We start from the raw sequence: 27,706 nt of genomic DNA, 5'->3' as shown, positions 1-27,706 counted from the left end.
AACCATTTTAGGGGTACGGCAAATATATTTCGTAAATAAACTAACATGTATTAGGAATGTAACATTTCAGAATCAATCCATAAAAAGCGTATCAAAAATATTGATTCATGAGTAGTTTTGAACATTGCTCTGCGTTTCGTAAGCGTAGATTACAAAGTCCGGCTTTGTTTTACAGCGCTGGAACTCATTTATGGTATCATCCGCGCGAAGATTGAAAGTGTCTGTGTAAGTGGACACCTCTTGTCGTTGGTATGTTGTCAATACAACCGTTTCAATTCTAACGCCTGCAGCTAGAATTACCTGCTTCTACACTTCTCATAAGAACAATAAACATCCCATCTTCCAAAAAGAGCTGTAGACACGGGTAAGTAAGTATTTCCTAATAAGAAGTAGTCACGTGGAACAATGTGCGTGTTGTTGTAAGCTAACATTAGCATAATAAACGTTGAGTGGCATGAACATTGGTATGAAGTCGCCTCGATGCCCCTTGCAGTTAAATATTTATTTAAAAGATAACGTTATCTTTGAGGACGGACACAATAGTGTTGTGGTTTCTGTGTCAACGTGAAGGCAGTCATTTTTCAACTTAGTACCAAAGGGAACTATTTATGCTTCATTGTTGCAATATTAACACCATGGCTTTTAGCATGAGCTGCCTTTTGTAGGGTAGTGACTCATACTATTTCTGTAATGTTGCTGCCTTTGGCCTGCAGTGGGTGTGTAATCCTTTTTGACATAACCTCAATCGCCCTGTTACCAGCTGCTGGGGTGACTTTGCTTTGGTAGGTGATGTTGGGAAACAGGAGTTTAATAAGCTGTTATTCCCAGAAGAATGTAAAAAAAGTAAGTTACCATGATGCTTGTTGCAAAACTTGAGGAAGTCCATCTGAGTGCAAGAGGATATGAGTCTAGTCTGGTTTAAAGGTCACACAAGGCTGTTTGGCTGTTTGATGTATTTACTCCAGGGGAAGGAGAGCTGTTTCTGTCTCCATCAGAGGAGGAAGTTAAAGCCATGGATGTGTTGCTGTTGAATCAGATGTCCCTTCCTCTATAAGCCTGGTTGCCCTCTTTGAATCAGCAAGTTGTCATCTTGGCACCTGTCTTTGGCATGGAAGTAGTCAGATTTGAATGTGTAGTTGAATCCCATGTTTTCTTAAAAACCCACAAATAACTGACTGGTTAGTCCTTTTCCACAGTTGTGGGTTGTTGAATACTAAATGAACACGCACAAGTGTGTTTTTCTTATTATGATCCCCTTTTAAATTTCAAAATAACGTGAGAAACGGAGATGTATCTTGGCTTAATAACTGGCTAACTTAGACCTCCATAAGCTGTTCACCTTGGGCAACGGCAACAAACACACCACCTTGTAATTTCCATTCTTAATCATTCCCAGACCAGGAATGTGCATTCTGCAGTCTACAGCAGTTGGTTTGCTTGTCAGCATGGAGTCTTTTTTTTATTTGTATGGGCCCCTCTGAGAGAGAGTGTTCATCTTGAGAAAAACAAGAAAAAACACTCGGCTGACTCTGTTTCTGTTTCTGTTTAAATGGGAAAAGCATACTTCCTAATGTAAATAACACAGCACGACACGCTGCTTGTAGCGGCTGTGCAGAAGTGCAGACTGTTTTTCACATTTGTCTTCTAAAGAATCCGCAGAGACTTTATTTCCTTCATTTAGAGAAGGGGGAAACATCAAATGTGATGAAGAGTAGTGGGTTGCTGATGTCTGGAAAGAAGCTTATGGGGGTTTTAACCAAAGACATGGGCCCACCACAGCCCACTAGTGTCCTGTCCAGGGGATGTACTTTTACATCAGTGGTATCAAAGCAGGAGATGGCCTTATGTAATGCATTCGAAAGATGTTGGCTTCTCCGATGGTAACAGAGCCTTTTGTTTTATTCAGGGGATTACATTAGCTTGATCAGCAGATTTGCAATGCTGGTGGGCAACATCTTTTTAAACGTATGCTCAAATGTACTGCAGAACTGGAGTTTTAAAGGAACTAGACCTTCTCTAATTGATGCTAATGCAAAAATGCAATGCAAAATGTGTCCTTTCTTGGAAAGGATTTTGGCTTTTACAACAGTTTTGCCTCCACCTGTGAAGAAGAGTTGGCTCTTTCTGACACAGCTAAAGCTGAAACAATACGTTGATTATTTATTATGGACAATAGATTAATAATTTCAGTCATTTTCATGCAACAATGTCACATTTGCTTCCACATTCTCCAGATTTGAGGCTTTTCTGATTGTATACACTATTAAACTAAATATCTTTGGGATTGTTAAATGTACAACACAAAACTTTAGGAGTAAACAGGAGTTTAGTTCAGTTGATGTAAAAAGGACAGTAAAGCATCTGACCTGCAAAGGAATACGGGAAAGGAGGGAGAATGTATTAGCAATACAGAACCATCTTTCCTTTCCTGGAGCCCAATGTACTTTGAATTTAAGTAGTAATACATCCGTGAGTTCTTACACACCTTGTTAGATGTTTGTACTGGTGAGTTTGGCACATCAATCCAAAAAAATCAGCCCCAGCATTTAGTTTGAGTGTGACAAGGCATTAGATTTGACACTCAGAAAGAATGACAGGCACTTTTCAATATTCATTTAATAGACTAAATAACACACTTAAACAAAATAAAACAAACTAATTGGGGGATTAATCTATAATTCAAACAGTTGTTATGTAGAGTTGTTTGTATTCTTTAATGTTGAAGCTCCAATGGGGGAACCTCTCTTAAGTGTTAGGGTAAAACATATAAATCAAATGTTTAATCATTTTGTTGAAAACAAAACATGCACTTAGCCCTTAAGTGATGTGTGCTTGTAGATGTTTGAGTTATTCTTCAGTAATTTACTATCTTTGAGGTTTGCTTCATGAGATTTTCTGTCTGCCCATCCTGTTGTTAACTTTTCAGTATTTTGGTCCCGGCAGTGTGAATTTAGCTTGCCAGGGGGAAAAAAACAGGGGAATCCTTTCTAATTAAGGACTATGGTCGATGTCAGTGGCTGAAATATGCAGTTTGTGCTTAACATAGCTGCCACACACAGACATGCTGGAACATTTAATGTGTACGGTTACATCAGCCTGGCTGTGATGGCATGTTTAACAGAGTAACAAACCACTGTTGCTAATGCTCCTGATGTTCTCTGTTTTCTCTCAGCTCGTCTAAAAGGTCTGTACAACACCAAACCTGTGATTTGCTGGAAAAAAACACATTTTCCTACCAAAACCTACATACGATCCATCACAATGAAAAGCCAGAAAATAATGGTCTTGTGGCCTAGACTAGATTCTGCTCCTCTAACTGGGGCCTGTAAAATTATAGCCAACATCTTTGTTGAAGAACAACATAGGAAAATGTGTTTTGTTTTGGCCATTCTGAAGTTCAACATTTCAAAATGACTAAAAGGAATACAATGATGGCTATTATGGTTGAGTTTTTCCAGGACGAACATGGCGGGGTTGAAGAGTTTAATCCTGCATTGTTTGAGAAAGAAGTGCTGAAATGACCCACAAACTGTGTGGCTTTAGTCCTCATGCTTACTGTCTGACTGCTATCAAAGTCATGCGTTTCTTTTGCTCACTTCTTGCTTGTCTGTGTCTGTCTTCCTGTCTCTTTCTTTCTCCTGTCTGTCTGGTTGTACTTCTCTTTTTGGCTGTTGTCTTTCCTGCGGTGCTAGCTGTTTATATTGGTACATGATGCCATGTTTTTTAGGCCAACCCTGAAGTTAGCATCGCAACAGCTTCCTCAACTTTTCAATTGGATTTTGGAATATTGAACACCACTTATACTGTGGTTAAGCTTCATGCATCTGGTCGAGGTAAATAGCTAGCGCAATGCTATAAGCAAACTTCACAACGGTCGCAGGGATTGATGTCCACACTGCTAAGCTAAACTGGGACTAGTGTTACAGCGTGACGATATTTAGTCTCTGGGGGAAGTTTCAGACGTTCCCCAGTGAGGCATTTACTGTCGTATTTGATGTCGTAGAGCTGAACTCTCATAAGCTTGCGTTGATCACAGACCTTTTTTCAGGCATTTTAACTCATTAACTTTGAGATTAGGCAACCCAGAAGTGCTAAAACACTAAATCATTTGCAGCTTTAGGACTCATTCCTGACCAATGTCATTAATGTGGTTCATGGCTTCAATTCTCCCCCTTACTGTCCGGCTGTTGTCAGTATTGTGTTGGTTTGCTGACTGACCCTCTGTGTGTGTATGTCTTCCTGTCTCTTTTTTTCTAGTTTCCCGACTGTCTCTCTGTCTGTCGCTGTCCTCTGATGCTACCTATATTTGGCCGTTATTGCTGCACTGGTGGAGCGTTGTGTGGTTTATCTGTGCTGCCTTGAGAAGATGAAGTCATCATATTGCCTAGAGTATACAACACATACAGAGCCCATATACAGTCTGGCATTATGCAGACCTGTTCTAATCTCCTAGTTATTATGGATGAAACAGATTCTTCTTGAATTAATTTGCATATCACCGGCGCTAAATAAGAGGCATATTTGAATGCACTAGTGCACTCATAAGCAGTGGAGGAAGAAGTATGGAGATCTTTTCAAGCAGAAGAAATGGCACCAATCAACATACCTTCATCATTTAATTCAAGCATAATAACATAACTACTATCCACAAAAATATAGTTCAATCCTCAATTTAACTATAACAAACCCAACATTTGAGTATTTATGGCATGTATTCTGCTACGGACAGAAAATGTATTTGACACTCATTAGCTACCTGTCTGAACCCCATGGTAGCTTACATTGTCCGTGTTGTTTGCTGTATTAACATGGCACAGAGATGTATGAGGAAAAAATGTGGACGACAAGTACTGACATACATTGGAAATACATTTTGCACATGCCTACATGTTGCATAATTATTTATTATGGAGGACTGGAACGTCTTGTCCCAAGCACTCTCGAGAGAAAATGTACTTGATTCAGAAGTACATTTATTTTGATCATCACGTATTATTAGCACCTGAACCTAAATCTTAAGGATTATACATTTGAACATTGTCAGTAAATATAATAATAATTCAGAAGAACAGCCTCGTCATTGTGTAACATGTTTTATTCAATTATTATTATGACAGATGCTACTATGTGTTAATATTATTCCACTTTTGTAGGTAGTTTAGGTGGAGCTAATCTGACTGTGATATACCGATGGGTGGTTTGATCTGTAACAATGCAATATGTTTTAACCTGATATTATGTTACTACACATACAGTATATGTTTGATCACACACGTATAAGTGAAACCTTAATCTTAAATAATGACAGCTGTCGTATAAATATAGTGCAATAAAAGAACAACCTTTTGTCATTTAGTCTTAGGAAATGGAACATCAACAGTGGTTTTCTGGTGAGTTTGACATTGGCCTCACTTTTTAAAGACTGCAATTTGCCTTCTTGCCAGCTTCAGTCAGGTTAAGCCCCCTCTGGCCTAAATACCCTAGACGGTAGGAGTCATGTGGCCGGAGTTGCCTTCTGTCATTGGCCCTTGGGTGTTCCCTGTTTGGGTGAGGAATGAGGTCAGTGTGTCTCCCTGTCCCAGCATACTGTGTCTCAGCTGTGCTAAACTCTGGAGGTCAGCAGCTCAGGACTCAGGATCGCTCACATGCAAACAGCTTGTCCTGCGTGACAGAGGGAAGTTGTGACCCGGAAACAAACTTTGCTTAAGGAGAGGTAACGCAGGATGTTGATGACAGTCCTGCAGCCGCTGAACTGGTCTTCACCAAGCCCCCAGGATGTGAGCATGGGAGTAACTTCCCTGTCAGTATGTGACATCATGGGCCCTAAGATACTTGGTCACATTGCTTTTGAGCTAAATCAACAACCCAGTACGAACATTTGAATCTCCCAATAGCTGTCTTCACATGGTACGTGATGCACTCTTTGCCTACCGCAAGGTCCGGCGCAGAGCATTGATGTGAAAACAGCCAGTTAAGTGTTGTTGCTATGGTTACCTACACTGCTGGCTTGCTCACTTTGCAAATCTGTCCTCTGATTGGTTGCATATCAAGAGGTCATCGGAAATCGAGGTCAACGTAGTAATAATTTTGAACTTTGAGCGAAGCAGCATGGGCAGCAAGGCTATCTCCATAGAAACGCAACGTGGGTGCAGAGCTGCTGATCATGTTAAGGCAGCTTTATTTAAATGGTATTTTTTCAATTCTGTAAAGCTGAATCTGGAATTTTTCACCCTTCAATCATGACTGAGCCGTTACGTATCAGGATTAAAGGCAGAGCTGGATGAAAACACAAGTGTACATGCTGGAAGGGCCCGGTATTTCGGGTAACTCCAGGTATTTTTGTACTCGAAAGTCGGACCATTTTGGCTGAATGCGCAAATTAGTTACTTTCATAGGAAAGAACAAGGCCCTGCCTCCAACACTCAATGCAGTTCTCTTATAATACATTTATTTCTAATGTATAATAGAGTGGTGCTGTTATTACGTATTTTTGTAGGCCGACCCAGAAGTTAGAATCTTCCTCGGCCCCTTCGACAATAAGCAATGGGATTTCCCCATTGGATTTTGGTATATTGCAGCAAACAAGCTTTGTGGCAGACGCACATTTACAATACCAAACATGTTTTGTTCAGCACGATCATCTCCACACATGTGATTTTTGAAGCGTGAATGCAATTGACAAAAATAGCTCACAGTGCTATAACCGTGAAGTTTTAATGACACAAGCTTCGGAAATTCACGAGTGGAGTATTTACTGACAAATGTAATGTCGTAGAACAAAATGTGAAAATCTTTTAAGCTTGTGTTGACCACAAATCTGGATTCAGGCTTCCAAAATCAAACCATCGACATCAAGACGAGGGGCTTGGAAGTGGTAAAATGCTAGGTCTTTCCTGGGTCTTCTGACTCGTTACTGCACCGCTCTACACATCCATGGTCTTTTTATAAAGACTGACTCTGAAGTACATGAGTCTCACAGAGATCTACTTACTAAATTCTACTTTGTGTTAAGTGTTTGCCAGGTGAGGAGCACAAGTGGTGTTTGCTTCTATTTATATACCAACAGCCCACACACACACACACACAGTCATTAATCATGTTGGGTCTGAGGCTGGGAACCAGACGCTTCAGACTTAATCTACGGTGACTGCTTATACAATATCTGGTTTGATGAGTTTACAAAGTGTTTGCTCATCAGATGATGAATCCCTACACACCCAGAGTGCGTGAGTTGGAAGGAGCGGTTGCATGTGTGCGGCTGCCTTTGCTTGTGTATTTTCGGAGGATCTCCCCTCCTGCCCTGCCCTCCCAACACAAACGACTGCAGTCTCTGGATGCCAGTCTTTCTTTCATCAAGCCTTCCAGTTTTAAAATTCCCAGAAGGCCATGTTTCCTCCCTGCACGTGACAGAGACTCTGCCTTTTGCCTGTCGTCGGCGCCTCTGGTTGTTTTGAAGTCGCTATTTAGCAACATACCCCTTGTTAACCATTTTTTACCCTGCCCCCTCCACACCCACTGACCTACTAACCAGGGAGCTACAACACACAGCTTTAACGGATATCTGTTTTACATCCCTACTGGTGTGCGCCAACTTCGATAAACTTTTATATAACCATTAGTTGCATGTGAGGTTATTACAGCCCAAATCTGCAGGAAAAGGCAAAGGTTTCTTATCAACTGAAGGGTGACTAAACGTGTCTTTAACTGATGTGTATACTAAATGCATAAGAAAACATATTTCCTCCTTACAGTTCAGTTTAGTTGTCCGTCTCTAGCCTGTCATTTGTTGTCTGATGCTTTGGAGGAAGGGAGCTTTCTAAATTTGATGAAATAACATTGATGATGTCATTGGGGATTGGACTTGAGACATCTGAGAAATCTGCTTATTTGTGTTCTTCTTGGGAGTTAGATTAGAAGATTGATTGTTTGCTGAGCTTATTATTCTAAGAAACTTGAGATCCATATGTCCAAAGACTAAAATCCTTTATATTGTTAAAATGCATAGTTAAGAATAATCAAGATCTAAAGAGTTTTAAGGAAAAATGTGACTTAAAACTGGAGCTGTATATACTGTATGACCGCTTCTGGCAGACCACCTCCACACTGATGCATGTTTTAAGAGGATACGTCGCCATTACAAGCACACAAAAGAAATGCAATTACCTGATTAAGTATACAAATTTCACTCGTTCTGAAACCTGTTATAAACATTTGGACATTAAAAGTACACAAGTCGATAAAGCCCATAACACAAGTTGTTTTCAGACATTCAAATCCAGGAATATTAAATATATCAAAATAAGTGCTGGTTTTTTTCTGTCTTATATGATATGTAATAGAATATGGATTTTACTTTTTGAGATAAAGCTATGAGGGTAGATATGGTGCAAAATGCGAGAGCTTGTAAAACCTGATGTGAGCACCTGTAGCCTACAATGTGAGAAAAAAAATCTGAGCTTGTGTGCATACATTTACACTTGTATAAAATATCCAAGTATCTGTGAACAAAATTTGAAGTCACAGAGAAAAAGAAAATGTTTTGCAGCTGGTAGGAAAAAAATTAAATGAACTTAGTGATGACATTTTCACTTGCAGAAGATCTTCACCTCTCAAATCAGTCATTACAACTTCACAAATCTGCTCTGTGGCAGTATAAAGGGACGAATCTGCTGCCTTGACTTTTGCTACACTTCTTGCGATGAATGTGTTGCTAAAGTAATTTTCACTTGTAGATGTGGGGGAGGGAGGGGGGTTGGAGCGAAGGGGCGGAGCAATGAGAACGACGAGGCGCAAGTTCGGGTCAGTCACAGTCATATGCCGCTTTCCCACCAAACCAGTTCCAGTTCTAGCTCCGTGCTAGTGCTCCGGCTCTTGTTTTTAGCCCCAGTTGTGTTTTCACCACCTAGAGTCCGACTGGTGCTGCGTCATGACTTCACTGTTTACGTCGCTGATTTTCTCCCCAACGCCAGTTAGTATGCCTCTCACAACAACAACAACAATGAGGCGCTGCGTCGGTTCGATGCTCGTGTTGCTTTTAATCATAATGACTGATTTGAGAGGTTGTAATAACCAAGTTGCAGTTGTAATGGAAAATATATTGAATATATTAAATGTGTAAATGTATGCACACAAGCTCAGATTTTTTATCTCACATTGTACTCTACAAATACTCACATCAGGTTTTACAAGCTCTCGCATTTTGCACCATATCTACCTTCATATAAAGCATATAATTTGGAAAACACCCTTGGGCTCTGGATTGTCTATTTCCTATCATTTTTGACATTATGTGGCCCGATTGTTTGATTAATGGGACATTAATTAAGAATAAAAATAACCATTATTGCAACCCTAATAATGCAAAGTGCAGGCTCCAGTGTCCTGGGAGTCTGACCCACACTTTGTATTAAAAGTCAGGAAACATCTTAGCCTCTGCTGACTGGTTTTGATCATTAAAAAAACAAACGTGTAGTGGGTCCCAGTGCAACACTAAATCTCTGTAGGACCCCTTTAATACAGAGGAGTGGGGCGCTATGAATAAAATCTTCTTTCAGGGTTAATGCAAATGTGATTGGAGCAGCATTGCCTGCAGTACAAGCAGAGATTTGAAAGGGATGGCTGCCTGTGTGAACTGTGAACCAATCCTGACTGAGATCCTTTTGCTCTGATGTGAAGAAATATAGATAGTGTCCTTCATTATGCCAGGAGCATCTGTTGAAGTAGTTTTAGAGCAGAGGATATCAAGTTTATTCAGAGGGTTAGAGAGTTTATTTGTTTTGAAGAAGGGGTCAAGGTCTTTGAAACACATCACATGTTGCCCTAAAGAACTCTTAGAATCTCAGAATATTTGCTTTGTCTGTTTGAAGGCATGTTAAAATCAACATTGAATATCTGTGTAAAACAGGCCTGACAGGAAGTCCCTTTTTATTGAAATTCGAATTTCAACTGCCACGACATGACACAGGCAACTGCTTGCATTTCCTGCATCATCACAAAGCACTCTAAGGATTGTTCTCTGGCTGATTTTCGCACCCTTATTCCAGTTAAGTGCAGTTTGATATGTACACCAGCTCTGAGGATGCAGGGTGACAGAGCGGGCCTGCCTGGGCATGCCAGTGTGTAACGTGAACAGTAACGTGAGATGAGTGCTTGCTGTGTCCTTGCATTCATGGAATGTGTGTGTGCAAGGAGCTTATGATTTTTGTAAGAGAGAAAAGAGCCCGAGATGCAGTAACTTAACACTCCACACCCTCTCCAGTGGTCACTATAAAAAGACATTTCCATCTGATGAGTATAAAAAGAGAATTGTGAATAGACGGAGTGTTTTTAGTAAACATCCAGCAGGGTGGAAATATAGACTCATCATGTGTGGGTTAGTGAGCATCTGTGCATCATGGATCAGAGTGTTTGGCTAAATGAGAAGGCACCACACACTCACTAATGCTCTTAATCCACCTGCCTCCTCTGTGTCTCAGAGGGAAGGTGTGTGTTCTCATGGGGCTGCGTTATCACTGCCACAGGGCTGCCTGAGCTCACAGGGTGTTATGGTGAAAACATTTCCCCCTGGCTCAGAGAGTGTGAAGCTTTCAATAGGGAGGAAGTGATGGAAGAGGAGGACAAAAGTTGAATAAGAGAAAATGTAGAAAATATGAAGTTTGATGGCAGGATGGAGGTAATATAAAGAAGTAAGGGGGATATCTAGGAAGTAATGAAAGTTAATGTGTCAAATCATTCGTTGGTGACCGTTCAATTACATATATATATTTTATTCTAGCAGGGCAAGCATGATGGCTGAAAAACACATTGACGCTAACAGTGTTTCCCACAGGTGGTTGTAAAAAATATTTATGATGATTAGGCAAAGAAGTCCCACCTACAAAGCTTGGTAAACAAAAAACAGAGAAAATGTGACCTTGTTCCAAGATGCATTGCAGCAGGGCAGCCTTTCATGAAAAGATTAGCCAGAGAAGGTTAGGCAATATAAAGCTGTAAACCGGTTGAAATGTGTGTTTGAATTTGGCAACACTGTTTCCCCTTTGGGAACCATCATCACGCGGTGCTGTGATTCCTGCCAACATGATCTGACAGATTCACAGCTTTTTGTCAGATTTTTGAAATGAGAGATGAACAAATACTGCAGAAAATGTAAAGTGTTTTTTCTTTGAAATAGGTTTCCCTTTCCTGTAGCGTGTTCTATAAGTGTTTGTGCATGTAAAGGATCTGCAAACGCTCTGGCTTCAGACAGAGGGTGAAAAGAGGTGCTGCAGCACAGGCAGTATGAGAAAAATAAAGAGCTTTTTGAACATTAAAGCATGGAGACATGTCCCAGTAGAGGCACAAAATACAAATATGAACCTGAAAAATGAGCAAAATGGGCCCCTTTAATGGAATGTGACTTGAATCTGCAATATAACATGTCATTTGCAGCTTACATAAGAGTTTGGCCCGACCCCCAACCCCTTAAACAGCCAAATCCAACTCATAAAAAAAATGTTTGATTGCAGCCCTACTACAAAGAAAAAAACTAGATTTATTGCAGAACAAAAGTAAGGATGGAAAGTAAAGATATACGAGAACTTGACGGAGATGATGATATGTGATTATCCTACTGGACCAATCCTCAGGCGGAGGGGAGGAAGGAAGGGAGCCGAGTGTGATGGATGGCGTTAACAGAGGAAGAGTAGGTGTTGAAAATCGTTGACCTAGCCCAGATGTTTATTGTCCTATCCCATGGTCTCCCGCTGTGTGTGTCTGACTTCAGAGCTGCCCATTGCTCTTCCTACAGCGAGGAGTGGAAGTCCGCTCCCTGCTGCTGCCTCCAGAGAATCACTGACCACTGCATGCGCGTGTTTGACTTCAGGCTGTGGGTGTGAGGGCCTGAATATGTGTGTATACATGTATTTTAGTGTGTGTGTATGGTACCGCAGGGAGATTGGCCCGGGGCACCCCACCCTGCTGACTCCTTTAAATAAGCACCGCTTGTGTGTGTTTGGACTGTACGGAGCGGAGGCACGGTGCTCAGGAAGTTAAACAAACTGCTCCTGAGCATGATAGAAAGGCATATACAGAGTTCTTTTTTTCGTTAAATTGGACACAAATCTTCATACGCAAACTCCCAGGAATCCTCTGGAGGTATTTCTGTAGTTAAAGCTTCTGCTGAGCCACTGTTTAGCGGGCCCTAATGACAGGATATCCTCGACCACACCTCCTTCATAATCATATTCTTTGATTCTCCGGCCTTCTGTTATGCCACTTCCCTTCCCTGGCTTACTAGAATACATTGTTTATTATCTCAGACATATCTAATGGAAAGGAAAAGCTTCTGTTATCTGGAATAACTTGGCAAAATCAGTGTTTTTATTTGGTAAATCGGCATGCACTGAGTCAATTAAAAGTGTATATCCGCTTCACGATGCTGTCGTAAGCGTTTTTCTAAGGTAATACGTCTATTGATATTTATCGGAAGTTATTGGTGTCTTTTTATTATTTAGTTTTTTTGTCGTTACATACTTTAATTGATTTAGTCGCCTATTATTTGTATGTACATGTTATTTGCACCTTTTTAACTGTTTTAATTATTTACTTTTTATTTCATTAGGATTGTGTTTGCCTTGTATGAGATCACCTCTATTATTGCTCGCTATTTTAAAGTTATAATTTGACATATATAACTTATGTATTTGCCCTTCAACCTCCATCTGTTTAAGGACTGCTCAAATGAAGTTCTTTCACTTTTCTAAATTGTCAAAAAAAAGCTTTCTTATTTTGAGCTCCTTTTTAAACATGCCCATTATGTAATATTTCATTATCTCCTGTCTGCATCAGCCACTGTCACTTTCCTGTAAACAATTCCCTTCTAGGTCAATCAATGTATGGATTTATAGACAAATCATTGCAGCTCAGGTAATATGTCTAGGTGAATAAACAGTAGCACTGGTCTGCTACACCTGCTGCTCCGTTCTTCCCAGGAATAGTGGTCCTTGAGCAAGAAGGCTGTATTTTATATTTCCTGCTGAAAGATTGACAGCTGTTTGTTTGGATCGATCAGGAAAAGACAGTTGTTCTCATGAGAAGCTGTAGCACTTGTGTAAGACCGCAGAAAAAGTGTGCATTACAGAAAGTCAAAGCAGGGCTATTACCAAGTATTTAATGTTTGGACAGTTTTCAAGGTTCAGGGTTTTGTCTGTGCCCTCATACTTTCGGTGTGTGCCCTAGTACCAAAAGGCAGATTTTCCCCAATTTTTTTCAAATTGATGCCAGAAAACAATATTTGTGTATTTCAAAAACTGTAAAATTACTAAAAAAAATAGGAAATATGGTGTCAAATATCGAGTCAGACGGCAGAGACAGCTTTGTTATTGTTCCCATGAGTTATGGATGACTCTACTAAAGCCAGTGGAAAAAGAGACTTAAAGAAAGACAGGATAAGGAGAAAGTGCCGGGAAGATCATGTCACTGCTAGGAAAAAGCACTCGCTTCCTGCTCTCCTAACTCTCTTCCTGCTTCTCCACAGAGGGGGCGGAGTCTTCTTCAGCAAGTGGGAGGAGAATGGAGGGCAGCATATGAGCCTGAGCAGTGGAGAGACGCTCAGGTTAGTGTTCACTCGGCTCGCACACACAGAGGAGCCAACAGCAGCAGATCATCCTCACTCCACTCCGACCTGCTTCCCACAGAGGAGCTGAAGCTGTGTGAAGCTGCAACTGGTTTACGACTCGTACACATGATGTAAGTAAACTTTACCTTGTGTACTGTTTGACCAGATGTGTGTAGCTTGTGTTCTTAGAAAGAGGGAAGGGGGGGTTGTTGCTGTGGCAGGTATCAACAGCAAACTTTACACTGTTTTTAAATCAGAATCAGAATGTTGTTGTTCGTCCCACAGAGGGGAAATGTAGAGACGAAAAAAATAGAACACACAATTATTACAATTTATTGAAGTAGACATTCCAGTAGATAAGTAGCATCAGCATTTATAAAATAAGTGTAGCATTGTAGAATCAAGTGTGATATATAACAGTAGCACAATTATTATTGCACATAGCAACATAAAGATTCTTGTGACAGTAATGGACAGTTTATGTTAAATGCATTTAATTCATGCTTGCTAATAATACCTTGAACATAAGTGGTTAGAAATAGGATCTTCCTGTATCTTATTGTGATAAAACCATAGACATTGAAATTATTAAGAGGCAGATTTTGTCGTTTTCTGTCCCTGCATGTGCTTCCTCGTCCTTGAGACAGAATGCCAAATCTAAAAATACTGGTTTTGATTTGGCAGCTCTGCTCCAGGGCTCTTGGTGAAAGACGCTGCACGCAGCAGAGTGTTCCTCTGACAAGGTCCATGTTGACGTTTTATTTCAAACAGAAAGTGTTATCCTTATGGCTCGACCACTTCGGTTTAACTCAGCGCTGATAAGAGTCAAACACGAGCTCATCCTCGTGAATGTGCAGAGTTTCTCTGTTTCTCAGCCTGCAGCCTGTCTAAAACAAACAGAAACTCTCTTTATTTCAACACCTCCCTGTGTCAGTGGAGGGGTAATCAGGGATTAAAAAGGGTTAACAGCCAGAGAAAGAGTACAGTGCGAGTGTGTTTGTACATGTGTGCAGCCAACGGTGTGTGTGTTTGAGTGAGTAAAACACTCCCTGAATCCAAGCCAACAGAGAGGCCTAGCCATTGAGGCGACTCCACAGTGACCACTCTCCCTCGTGTGTGTGTGTGTGTGTGTGTGTGTGTGTGTGTGTGTGTGTGTGTGTGTGTGTGTGTGTGTGTGTGTGTGTGTGTGTGTGTGTGTGTGTGTGTGTGTGTGTGTGTGTGTGTGTGTGTGTGTGTGTGTGTGTGTGTGTGTGTGTGTGTGTGTGTGTGTGTGTGTGTGTGTGTGTGTGTGTGTGTGTGTGTGTGTGTGTGTGTGTGTGTGTGAGGATAGCAGTATGTGATTGTGTGTCTCTGGAATGTGTTCATCACCACACTGAAGGGGGGAATATTATCTCTCTCCTGGATTTTTTTTTGTTTGCCTTTAGGCTCACCCATTGGAGCGCAAACATGTGTGTGGGGGTGTGTGCATGTGACATTTCAGGTATTCAAGTCCACATCTTTTAGTACACCCTTGGCTAGGGCTGCAATTAATTATTTTAACTTTCGATTCATCTGCAGATCAGTTTCTAGATGAATCAATGAATGGTTTCCACTGTAACACGGTGATGTCTTTAAAAATAAATACAAAAGATATTCAGTTCAGTATGATGCCAAATAGAAAGGAGCAGCAAGGCTCACATTTGATTGGCTGAAAACAAAATTTTCAGCTTTGCAGTTATTGCATATTGTGTGTGTTCGTGCACCAATGTCCACAAGTGTGTCCACACCAGTTTGCGGGGGAATCTTTTCAGTTTCCATAATCAGCAGAATTTCTTTGCTGGTTCAGAGTTATTGCAACCTCCAGAGGCACCGCTAAATAAGAATCTCTCCGGCATAATAAATCTGAGGAGGGGTAGTCCTGCATGCTAGTTATTAAGCATAGGTAAAAAATATTGCTTCAGAATGTACCAGAATGGTTTTAAATCTCGCTGGTCTCTTCAAACAGTTATTTAAAGGGGCCCTTTTATGCTCATTTCCAGGTTCATATTAGCATGTTTTCTCTCTACTGGGACATGTCTCCATGCTGTAATGTTCAGAAAGGTCTTTATTTTTCTCACACTGCCTGTGCTGCAGCACCTCTTTTCACCCTCTGTCTGAAACCAGAGCCCAGTCTGCTCTGATTGGTTAGTTTGCCGGCTCTGTAGTGATTGGTCAACCTCTTAAAGATGTCCTGCCCCTTACCTCATCACATACAATGTGTTGGACTGCTAGCCAATAGAATCAAAGTTTTACAGAGTGATGTCACTATTTTACGGAAGTAAACAAAGGAGTCCAATGGACGTGTTTCAGAAAGAGGGGGGTGGAGTGTGTGGGAGAGAAACTCCCTCTGGGGGAACATAGGGGTTTTAGCCTTTGAAGCCCGTTTACGTGCATAAAAATAAAAGAATAAACTACAGGAAAAAGGGAAAACTCCAAAAACACAATAGGTCCTCTTTAATTTAATTTAGAAAAACAAACTTTATCTACTGGGGTTGTTGTTGTTGTTCACAAGTTATTTGGCTGTCTTTCAAAACATTTTCCCTTGGTATTCTACTTTTATTTCTATTTATTAATGGTGTAAGTCATTTGTGGTCGGCAGTGTTTCTGATGCACAGGAAAGATGCTTGGATGTTTGATCCAACAGGGACTGTAATGAATGCAGATCCTATTAGTCTGATCACATAGAAAGTGCACTCCTTTAACTCAGAATTCATACCTATGGCGGATGACTTTTTAAAAGAATAAAATTGCAGAACATGTTCTTACTTAGAGTATTGCAATATGTGGAAATACACTCAATCTTAACCACTCTTTAGTGTAATGTAACATGTGGGGGGATTCTCTCGATACACAGCCGGACTATTTATTTAATGTGGTCAAACGGCAGATGTTCTAATATGTTTGTCTTTGCTGCTGTGTTTAGTTTTCCCAAGGGAAGACTTAGCCACCTGCTCTCCACTGATTACCTACTCAGTCTCACACACACACACACACACACACACACACACACACACACACACACACACACACACACACACACACACACACACACACACACACACACACACACACACACAGACACACACACACACACAGAAATGTGGATGCTGACATTTATGGATGCATAGCTACACATATACACATGAGACAGGATGTCATTGGACCCCTCCTCATCCTCACCCTTGGGTGTAATTGTGCATGGATGTGTGTGTTTCCTGGGGGCACAGTGATGGGCAGAGGTGGAAGAGGGGGGGTTTGAGGGGAGAGAGTGGGGGAGGGCCATACAAAGCAGAAACTAGATGCTATAATAACTGTCTGGTCCAATGCTTGCAGAGTTGCATAACCCTGCAGTCCAGACCTGTCAGTCATGCATGTGTGTGGGGTGCTCTCTTCAGGAGGAACCGAGCAGCGTGGTGAGGTCATTAACGGTTGAATCCCATGAGGGCCGGTGCTCACCCCTCCGTCTTCATTATCTGCTCTTTGGAGCTCTCTTCACCAGACTGGAAGGGGTGTGACTGATAACCTCTTGAACTCTTCCGTTAAGCTTTTTATTGACTTACAAACTGAAGCTGCTGTGTCCTAGTGAGGTGACCGGCCGAGACTAGTGTTGCATGCACATCCTGTGTGTTTTTAGACTGTTTTGACCCATTTCATCTGGTTAGACTATCAATCAACTACAGGATACAAGATGCTTGGCTAAGTTCATTAAAACTGGAGTGTTCAGGATTGATAAGAGTTTGTCAGATCATGGAAAGGTTGAGGGATGGTCCTTCCTTCCCTACTTCCTCTTGTATTTCCTACCTTGTCTCTTTACACACAGCACCAAACACCAGCTACTTCAGAATGACAACACATATTTCTATGAGTGTTTCTGGCTGACATAATGACTTTGTTTTTAAAGGACATCTCCTGACTTGATGGTTTTTATCAAGGTACATAGAAAATCTCAATAGGTCAACAACTTTAAACAAATACTTAAATAATTAATCCAAATGACTTTAGTTTTTTCTGCTTTGCTTAGTATTAACGAGAAAACCTTGGTGGTGTTAGCATGGCATTTAGCTTCTAACATGACTACACTCAACAGTCTTCTTAAAAATAGTCGGGATAAGCTGAACTGTCCTTGAGCATGTCTCTCCTTGTCTGTTATATATTTCATATCATTATTTAGTCTAGTCATATATTCTTTGTGGACACAACATGCTCTTGAAATCACTATTAAATGGACCTTCAGTTTGTTTTGTAGTTTTGTTAAACTACAATTCGCAAAGGTTTTTTCACAAGGCAGAACTGATCCAAATAGAAACTCTAAAAAGTTGAGGGGCTTGAGTGAAGTTTATCTGTGGTTTTATTGTACAGTCAATGCCCCCCCCCCCACACACACACACACAGCAGCTGCCGGTGCATTGTGAACAGGCTTTGTGGCAAAGAGGCAAGTCCAAGTGCCCACAAATAGACAGGCTAAGGTCACCATAAAACAGCAGTCAGACAACAAACACAGTCAGAGGCAAACACTCCAGCTGAGTTTGTTTGTTTGTGTTTCTGTCTTTGTCACACATTTCCTGTAGTGACATGCGTCATTGCTTCCTGCTCGACCCTTCCAGTGGGCAACCAACCAGAGAAACCACTGCTGAAGATAACTAATATGAATAAGTGATTTAATTTGTGTTTTTTACGTTTGGAGTAGGCTTTCTTAAATACTGTTTAAACTGTTGCAAAGCCGCTGCTTTTCTATACCTGGGGTTAGCTGGATATTTGAAAAGGTTAATGATTCTGAAGGACGTGTGGCGGAGCTGCTACCTGACTAATAGAATCTGAATTAATCTGTTTTATTCTTGCCTTCAGTAAACTTCCACTTTTACTCAAAAATGAGTTTTGTTTTGACTAAACTGTGGCAGAAAAAAAAAAATCCAATATTATAGAAGCTCTTAATGACATGATTTGTTAGTAGTGCTAATATCAATTTTCACTACACAATTATGGCCAAAAATAGTGAACTATTTCGATTGTATTGCAATATCCATGGACAATTGGATAAACCATTAGTAATAGGAGTCAAATGTGTCTTTAACTTTGTTTATTTCGAGTTTTTTTGCACAAATCAGTGGCACTTTTGCGTGTAGGGCAATGGGGGAGGGGAACAAAGCGAGAACTGCAAGAAGTAGAAATTAAATAAGAGTATATTAACATGATGTAAATATTACACATAATAACACTAACGGTATCACGACCCTGCTTTCCGTATTTGCCGATCTGCACATTGCCCCACGCCTTCCAGCGTGTGAAAAAACATTTAGCTTAACCAGATATTGAATTAATAGAACTCACCTCATCTTATTATCTACACTTGCATCGTTCATTTATTCACTTGAATAAATGTGTGTTCTTCAGTGTCTATGAAACAAAGGGGTTTGTGGTGACATTTCATGAGGTGGGGTCTCGGTTGTTTTCACACAATCTGGGGTCAATGAACTCTGGGTCCTTGCGATATGACGAGCCAGCTGGCGTGACAGGCCACACACACACGAACGCACCTTGTTCCTGTCCCTCAATGTTTAGACCCTGAGCTTCTTCCTGTTTTTTTAGTCGTGATAAAGATATTTTCTAGGAAGAAACCCAAAAAGCTGTCAGATCTAGCCTCTTTTCCAACTCCCCCTCCCACAAAAACCCATTTCCTCACATATTGCTGTTTGCTAGTCACTCTGTAACTTAGCAAATGGCTCCCAGTCATTGGCTCTCTCTATAATTAGTCTAAAGCTGGTTGGTAGTTGACCGCCGTCAGCTGTGGTAGAAATGTTAGTCATCTCTTCCTCTCAGCTGGAGCTTCCCCTGCTAAATATGTGCTAAGAGATCCATGCACTCTTTTATCAGTCTTTTCTAACATGTTACTCACACGCTACGAAACACAATCTCTCTCACAGACGCAGCAGACGTCAACAGCCACATCATTACCCACTAATATGGCGGTTGGAAAGCCGAATGTGAAAGCAGTCCGATTCATAACAACGCAGCTTAGCAAAGTTTTTTATGATAATCGAAACCAAAACAAGTTTCCATTATGGAACAGAGATGTAATTCCGCAGTCTGTCGCTGTGGTGACGGCCGGTGGTGCGATCGACGCTTTCACAGACTCATTCAGCAGAACATGATGGAAAGCATAATACGAAACGTTGGAAAAACAAGACGAACAAGCTGAGAGACATTTTTGTTTCTCAAGGAAGTTATTCCTAACACCCACCCACAAATAAACAGTACTGGTCCAACAGGGCAAGAAGTTATTTTGAAACTCCTTTTCCTTGTAGCAGTCAGATGCAAAAGGTTATGTCTAATTTCAGTTTCCTTATAGATTCAAATTCTTTGAAGCGTTAAATATTTCCAGGCTGGTGTATTTGTGGTATGTCAAATGACGTGGCTCCAAAAACTTCTTTGGATCCAGGTTGCTCAGCAGTATTCACAACTCCAAACAAAAGCATGGCTATACTACTTATTCTGAGAAAAAATCATGTTACTTTTTACTTATTAACCACAACATATGTATGCCCTATTCCTAAATTATATTCCTATTTTGTACAAAACAATTGTACAAACTCTTCCCTTGCGTCATGATTTTGAGCAGCTTCTAAACGCACATAATAGTATAAGACCAAATATTGACCATTTTTTAAAAATACTAATCAAGCCGTTCCTGTTTTAGTTCCGTTAATAAGACCAAAGAAGAAATAATAATGTGAAAGCTTTCTGTACTTCCATGTAATTCTCACATTATCAGTCCTGTTCTGTGTTTGAACTGTCTGTTAGATTTTCTTGTGATGAGATCCCCCTGGATGTATGATAACTGCCGATGGTGTTTTGTAGCCAGGTCCATTCACACCTTGTTTGATGTCACAGCGGCCTTTTAGCTGCCTTGCTCGATAGTGAGGTAATGAGTGACTTTACCTGATGATTTTCAACGTGCAGTCCTTCCAGGCTTGCAGTATTTGCATGTAGATGACTCTTAATGCAAATAAAGGAAGGTAACTGTGCATTTACATAGTCCCAGATCTGAACATTATGTGAGAAGCAGTTTGTATTGGAACTTTGCGCCAGTTTATTTGACCCTTGTTTTAACAATATTTGTTGGTAGCATTACAAACTCTTTCTTCCTCCATTTCTCCACCTCTACCCCAAATCATGGCTTAACTGTGTGCAGTAATGGAGAGTAATTGATGAGTTTATCATGGGATTATTTACCAGTTATCAGCAGAATTTTTGTTGGGGTGACAGGGGTCTTAGCATGCAAACAGCCCGGACATGGTTGTTTTAAAACATTGTGTTTTATAGCGTTGGAACTGGAGGGCTATCCCATGATTCCCCCTGGTGTTTACATGGTTTTTCCACTGTAGTAATCATATTTAATGTGAGTGTCTGAGTCAGGAATGTAGACGCTAAATCTCTTTATGTTATGTTGTGGAAAAAGCAAATGGGAGGCCAAGTGCATATGGGTACACTGAATCAGGACCTCTGTCAAAGTATTTGTATCATTTTTTTAATTGAAATGACAAAGAGCAGCCAAAGGTTGGTTATTCTGAGAGAAACAGGTCTTTTTGTGGACATGAAAAAGCTCTAAATATGGACTAAAAGGATGTGTTTTTTTGTGTGTGAGGCATAAACCTGAGCTGTCCTCACTTGTTCTGGTAAAGTCTTTTTTAAGGATGGTTTTATAAGAGTGGACACGTATACCTTCATTGGTGGCAGTTTACAATAAGAATACCCTTTATAAAGGATTCATAAAGGGTATATAATGAGGTTATTAATTAGGTTGTAAACACTTTATTAATCATTAAGAATCAATAATAAACCAGTTCTAACATAGTTTGCATGCATCAACACAGGCTCACTATTTGGCAAGATGACTAAGCCTTACCTTGGTTACCTAGCTTACTTCATCAGCCAGCATCCTTGGTATCTGTTGTTCACTGAGTTGATTCTCCCCCCAATCCATCTTGATGTTTTGTTTCTCTTGTCTTATAAACGCTTATTAATGATGTATAAAGTGTTCACAACCTAATTAATAAATGAATTACAAACTATTGATAAACACTTTATAGGGTGGTCTCATTGTAAAGTGGTACCCAATCATTCTATAATGACCTATAGCTATTGCATATATAAGCTGGTGTTGGTTGATGTATGAGTGGTGTGGAATAAGGACTTGTTCCTGGTGTTCAAAACTTTATTGATAATTCTCACAAAGAATTGAATAGCACATTTGCTTCAGAATTAAGATTTTAAGACCAAATCTACTGGATTTATTCAAATAATCTCACTGGCTAATGTAACTGTATGTGTGTGTGGTTGGCTCCAGTGGACTTTAGTGTGTTTCCTGTACTGCGGTGCAGGTGGAGCAGCAGGGTTCCAGCATGCGTCTGTCACCAAAACACATGCATTAAGTTGTGTGTTAAAGGAGATGTCCACCCACATTTAAGTCTGTTAACAGGACATGGGGAGTACATAATGTGCATAAAACACAACATCCTGCAATGGGATCAACCGGTAGTGCTGACGTGGCTAACCTGGAAAGAACTGGTGTTGCTAGCTTTTTTACACTATCTACTGGAATGCATGAAACTGGGGTGTGATGTCACAATGTTGTCTTCGTGTGTTTCTGTCTTCCTGAAACTGAACCGTCTCTGTTTGTCTATGAGATGCATCATTTTCTTCTTTTACGAGTGTTTTCACCATGGCTCTATTCTCTAAATATTGTCCCTAGAGGTCTGGTCGCCTAATGTTTGTGAATCATTATTTTCTGTTATGCAAATGTGTTAATTTAAGCCAAGACTATTTTGTGTGTGTGTGTGTGTGTGTGTGTGTGTGTGTGTGTGTGTGTGTGTGTGTGTGTGTGTGTGTGTGTGTGTGTGTGTGTGTGTGTGTGTGTGTGTGTGTGTGTGTGTGTGTGTGTGTGTGTGTGTGTGTGTGTGTGTGTGTGTGTGTGTGTGTGTGTGTGTGTGTGTGTGTGTGTGGTGTGTGTGTGTGTGTGTGTGTGTGTGTGTGTGTGAAGTCTAAGCTGTCATGTTTGCTTTTGCTCTTTCTGTCTGCTCATAGCCTGCTTTACAGGATGAGAGAAAGAGGGGGAGATGCGTGGGGAAACAGGGTCACATGTTTAGGAAGACAGCTATAAAAAGACTAATTAAAAATGTGTAGATGTGTTGGAGGTGGAGGTGAGGTGGGGGATGGAGAGAACTGGTGTGATGTAACCCCGGAGTGTATGTTGTAAGCGATAATAAGCAGCACGGGAGGGATGAGCGGCGGTGAAGGGTGGGGGAGTGTTGGAGAGAATTGTTTTTCTGGGAAATTAGAGTTTGGAGAAAGACAGGATAATAGATAAACACTGTTAGAGCAGCCCTTTGAGTTTCCTAAACCCAGATTTAATCCAGGAGCAGTTTGGTTTCTAAACTAGCATTGTTCCTGTAAGGCCAGTTTAAAAAGCTGTAAACATGAAGTCTGGCGCTGACACCAACAGTTGTTTTAGTTTTTCATTAATCTGAGAAATTATTGAAGGATTTGTTTTTTTGTTTTTTAATTTATCTTTTAGAGGATCGGCCCCAAGCATGTTTTGGACCAGAGGACCAATCTTCCTAATTTGGGAGAATATTTAATACAATTAAATAATTGAACTCAAAAGACATGTCTATACATACTAAAACAAGAGAAAATGATAATGCTGAAGTGGTCTCCTAATTATTTTCTTCATAATATGTAATTACAATAAAAATAAAATCACATTTAAAAAGAAAGTAAGAATTCTGACTTTTCCCCAAAATCAAAACTCTTTGCGATACATTTCAGCAGTTAAAGAAGAATCAATTCATCTTTGCAGCTTTTGTTATGGCCACAAGCACTAGCTAAATAAGTAAAAACCAACTGATACCAGGAGCTTGTCTCAGTCTTTTGTTGACTGTCTCTGTGTCCCTCACAGCGTCCACTTGTCTTCACTTTGTCTCTGCGCTGATGAGGACAAAGAGCTGCAGCAGATGAACAGTTGTGTGCGTTCAGTGTTTCCATAGCGCCCCGCAGAGCTTGATGCAAGTCAATGTAAAAGATTGCAGCTGTTTTTGCCCGTTGTCCCCCTCTCCCCTTTCTCTCCCCCCCTTTCTCCCTTTCAAAGAATTTTCATTTGAATGAAAACCCTGCCTCAGTGTTTTGTTGTCCTCCGAGGGGGGGAGGGGTCCCATTGGTCAGACTCCCTTTCGAGGTTAACCAATGCGAGCTTGCCTCCCGCCTCTCACCCCGCCCCCTGTGCCCCACTGAGGCTCCCGGCCTGACGTGTGATTGGCCGGCTGGGAGGAGTCAGACTCTGTATTAAAGCCTGTCCCGTCTGCTCCTCTTCAGTATTGTAGAGAGTCCCCGTCTGTCAGCTGGAGAAGTGTGTGTGTGTGTGTGAGTGTGTGAGTGTGTATGTGTATCAAAGTGTGTGGATGCTTTTGTTAAAAAGAGGCGGACAGAAACCGGAGAGCTCAACTCTTCTCTGACTGGACTTGCATCTGTTTTTAACCCTCTGCAGGACTGTGGGGGGCTCCAGCTGAGTTGCCGGGCGGCTTTTTGTTACGGCTCGCAGCTGGACGGCTGACAGTCTGGACCGAGGACGTAAGGAAAGGGATCCTCACAGCTGTTGTGTTACCGGCTGATCTACCGGACCTGGTTTTGGATAAAGAGCTCCTGTTGGCTGCACTGTGGCTGACCGCTGACCCCAATCCGCAGCCAAAGCACCTTCTGGGTCAGCACTGAGCTAATAGAACTGGTCTGGCTGGGCCTGATGTGGAATTTGACCTGGACTGACCCCGTCCCACAAGTAGCCTTTCACTGAGCCTGGACTCAGGATAAAAGAGCAAGAGGGGCGCCGGAGAAGAAAGGAGGAAGAGAAGTGAGAGCAGCAGCGCAGCGACTGGTAAGGAAGTTAAAGGGGGCTCTGGGTGCGAGGGAGAGAGGAGGGGGGAGGAGAGTGGGAAGAAAAGAGAGGGTACAAAAGAGCTATTTTCTTAGCCTTAGAAAGGACATGTGGATCTCTAAAAGGATGTTCGGTCACCGTTAAAGCCTCACTCCTTCTGTCACCTATAGTGTCTCTGGTTTCCCTCAACATCGTGGTCTTTAAACCCATTGTGGTAAACATAAACACAGAGGAGTGTGACCTCTCTTTATTTCATAAATGCTTTGCTTTTCTTTCTTCTGTGTGTGATTCAGTCTCAAAGCCTTTCCTCTGATCCTAAATACTCCTCTCTCTGCAGCTCTTCCAGTATGCCGGTGGAGACCCTGCGGCCCTCAGACGGCCGTCTGGCCGGGGCCCCCTTCACCTCTTCAATGCCCTTCAGGATACTTAACAAGGGTCCGGACTACTTTCGCCGCCAGGCTGAGCCTGGGGCCCGTAAACTGAGCGCTGTAGAGCGCCTAGAGGCCGACAAGGCCAAATACGTGAAGAGCCAGCAGGTGGCCCTCACCCGACAGGCCCCCATCAAACCACCAATCATCCGCAAGCCGCTCATCCCTTCGGGGATGATGCTCCAGTACCAGGTCAGCACTCCTCCAGCCCGGAAAGTCCCCCGCTGCCCCGCGGATGTGGAGAATGGTGGAGGTAGAGAGGGACCAGGGGGGAGAAGAGGACCGGCTCTTAACTTGGATATTCTGAATAATCTCATCAATGATGTCTGTGATGGACCCATGCCCTGTTCCCGGTCTTCCTCCTCCACCTCCCCCTCCTCCTCGTCCCCTTCGTCTGGAGCTAAGAGTATCGGCAGCAGCCTGTCAGCGGACCAGGAGCGGAGCAACCGCCCGCTCAACAACCTCCAGCCTGTGAACCACTGCACCATAATCTCCTCGTCCACCTCCTCCTGCACCTCCTCTCCCCTCAACAACAACCTCCAGCCCCCTGCAGCAGAACTCACCCGCCGGCCGCCCCCTGTCCCGGCACGAGTCCCCCGCATCGGGGTTCCAGCGCCGTACAGCTCCCCGAACTCGGTGACGGTGCGCAGGGTGGACGTCCGGCCCCAGGCGGAGATCCGGAGGCCCCAGCGGGCGCTGCTGCAGCTCCGGCCCAGACAAACTGCACAGGGGCAGGTCGCACACCCCCAGGTCCCTCCCCCACCACCTCCCTCTCAGAACCCCCAGCTCACCACCACCCCCCCCAAAACTCTCCCCTCCCCTCCAGTCTACCTGCCTCTCAGCCCCATGCTGGTGCGAGCTGGCATAATCCCCCCGGCCTCCCCCGCTTTTACCCGGATATCCAACGCCAGCTCCAAGGGCTCCGGCCGCAAGCACCCGTCCTTACACCGCTCCAAGTCAGACCTGAGCGACCGGTACTCCCGCGCCACGGCCGACCTGGAGCGCTTCTTCAACTACTGCGGGCTGGACCCGGGGGAGGTGGAGGGCATGGGGGGAGTGGAGCGCTTCACCAGAGCAAATTCAGACATTGTGTCCGTCTCCAAGCTCCGCAGCGTCAGCACGCCCAGCTCGGAGTGCGGGGAGGAGATGCTCCAGGCCAAGGAGGAGGCGGACGAGGAGGGTAGCACGGCCAGAGCCAACGAGCGAGTGCCCTACGGGATCTCCGTCATCGAGAGGAACGCCCGAGTCATAAAGTGGCTGTACGGCATCCGTCAGGCGCGGGACACAAACAGCGCCGTCTCTAACGTGTAGACTAAAACAGACTCGGAGGGAGTTGAATAAAGAAAAGCAGGGAAGCAGAACTTTTTGTATGTATACATACGTCTGAAGAAGGGAACGCCCATCTTCTGCTGCCTTACACCACATTAGGATCATCCAGCTGGTTTTTCTGCTGTTTCCTGTGATGGCTCACACTCGTTTTGGGGCTGCAGGTCAGGGCTGCTTCCCTGCAGGAACTCTTTGTATCTCTACCGGTATACGAAAGCAATAATAGACTGGTGTAAATGATAATGGTGGGGATGAAGGCAGTGTGTGTGTGTGTGTGTGTGTGTGTGTGTGTGTGTGTGTGTGTGTGTGTGTGTGTGTGTGTGTGTGTGTGTGTGTGTGTGTGTGTGTGTGTGTGTGTGTGTGTGTGTGTGTGTGTGTGTGTGTGTGTGTGTGTGTGTGTGTGTGTGTGTGTGTGTGTGTGTGTGTGTGTGTGTGTGTGTGTGTGTGTGTGTGTGTGTGTGTGTGTGTGTGTGTGTGTGTGTGTGTGTGTGTGTGTGTGTGTGTGTGTGTGTGTGTGTGTGTACCACGTTGATACTGTGAAACTTTGACATAAAAAGCTTCTATAATACACATTTGTATGTTTTTGGGCTGTAAGACTGTTATTATCCCATGTTCCGTCAGCATGCGAGTGACACTTTGTACACATTAATTTTAACGGTCATGTCAACGAAGCACACACAGATAATCAGTAAACAGCACAGACGTGCGTTCAGGTGAATCAGAGTTGCTGTGGGAGCGGCTGCAGGGCGTGCTCTCACTGTGACCATGGTTTTGGTGTCAGGATGAATCTGTTTACAGCGTATGTCTCGGCATGAAGGCGAGTCATAAGGCGAGGGGATGGATGAAGTAAGTGAAGCAGGAGAAAGATATTGGCCTCCAGTAAGAGTGGAGAGGAAATGAAAGGATGGGTAAAAGAGGATAGAGAAAAGATATAAGAAAGTGTCTCAGGAAGATGGCATACTAACGAAAAAAGGACCAATATTTATTTGGATAACTTAATGTATTTTTTAATATCAGAGACTTCGTGTACAGAATCTTTGCTCTGAAGTGGAATCTGCTCATATCCACTAACTCAAATCCTGACACCAGTAAGTGTGAGTGTTGTAAACCGGGAACATGAGACTGTATTTATTTGACTTCCCGTTTGGGAGCAAAGAGAGGGGGTCTGTCTCCCCCCTCCGTTCGTGTTCTCCACCCTCTTCATCTAGCTTTAACTTCAGGATGTTCTGTGCGATCAACAGCCAGGTTTTCTTTTTCATAGAGGAGCAGCAGCGTTCCGATGGGAGGGGGGGGGGGGCTGGAGAACACGACGGGGAACAAAGCGTGCTGTTGAATCCGGCACTGGATGCCCAAAGAGTCTTCAAATGAGAGATCCAAAATGTATTCTCAACGATTAATAAAAAATGTTTTAAATGA

General features: G+C 42.5%; 1 protein-coding gene across 1 annotated transcript; it reads left to right on the top strand.

The window, feature by feature from the left end:
• The first annotated feature begins 229 nt into the window (after positions 1 to 229).
• Positions 230 to 27,706, top strand: wu:fa11c10 (protein FAM110B). Its single transcript, XM_063893134.1, has 4 exons — positions 230 to 364; positions 13,514 to 13,725; positions 24,153 to 24,536; positions 24,874 to 27,706. Exon 4 carries the CDS (start codon positions 24,884 to 24,886, stop codon positions 26,273 to 26,275), a length of 1,392 nt encoding a protein of 463 aa, XP_063749204.1. The 5' UTR covers positions 230 to 364; positions 13,514 to 13,725; positions 24,153 to 24,536; positions 24,874 to 24,883; the 3' UTR covers positions 26,276 to 27,706.

The sequence above is a fragment of the Eleginops maclovinus genome, chromosome 1 (genome assembly GCF_036324505.1).
Source record: "Eleginops maclovinus isolate JMC-PN-2008 ecotype Puerto Natales chromosome 1, JC_Emac_rtc_rv5, whole genome shotgun sequence".
In the NCBI taxonomy this organism is placed as follows: Eukaryota; Metazoa; Chordata; class Actinopteri; order Perciformes; family Eleginopidae; genus Eleginops; species Eleginops maclovinus.
Note: the sequence above shows the minus strand (reverse complement) of the source record. Positions and strands in the feature narration are given on the sequence as shown.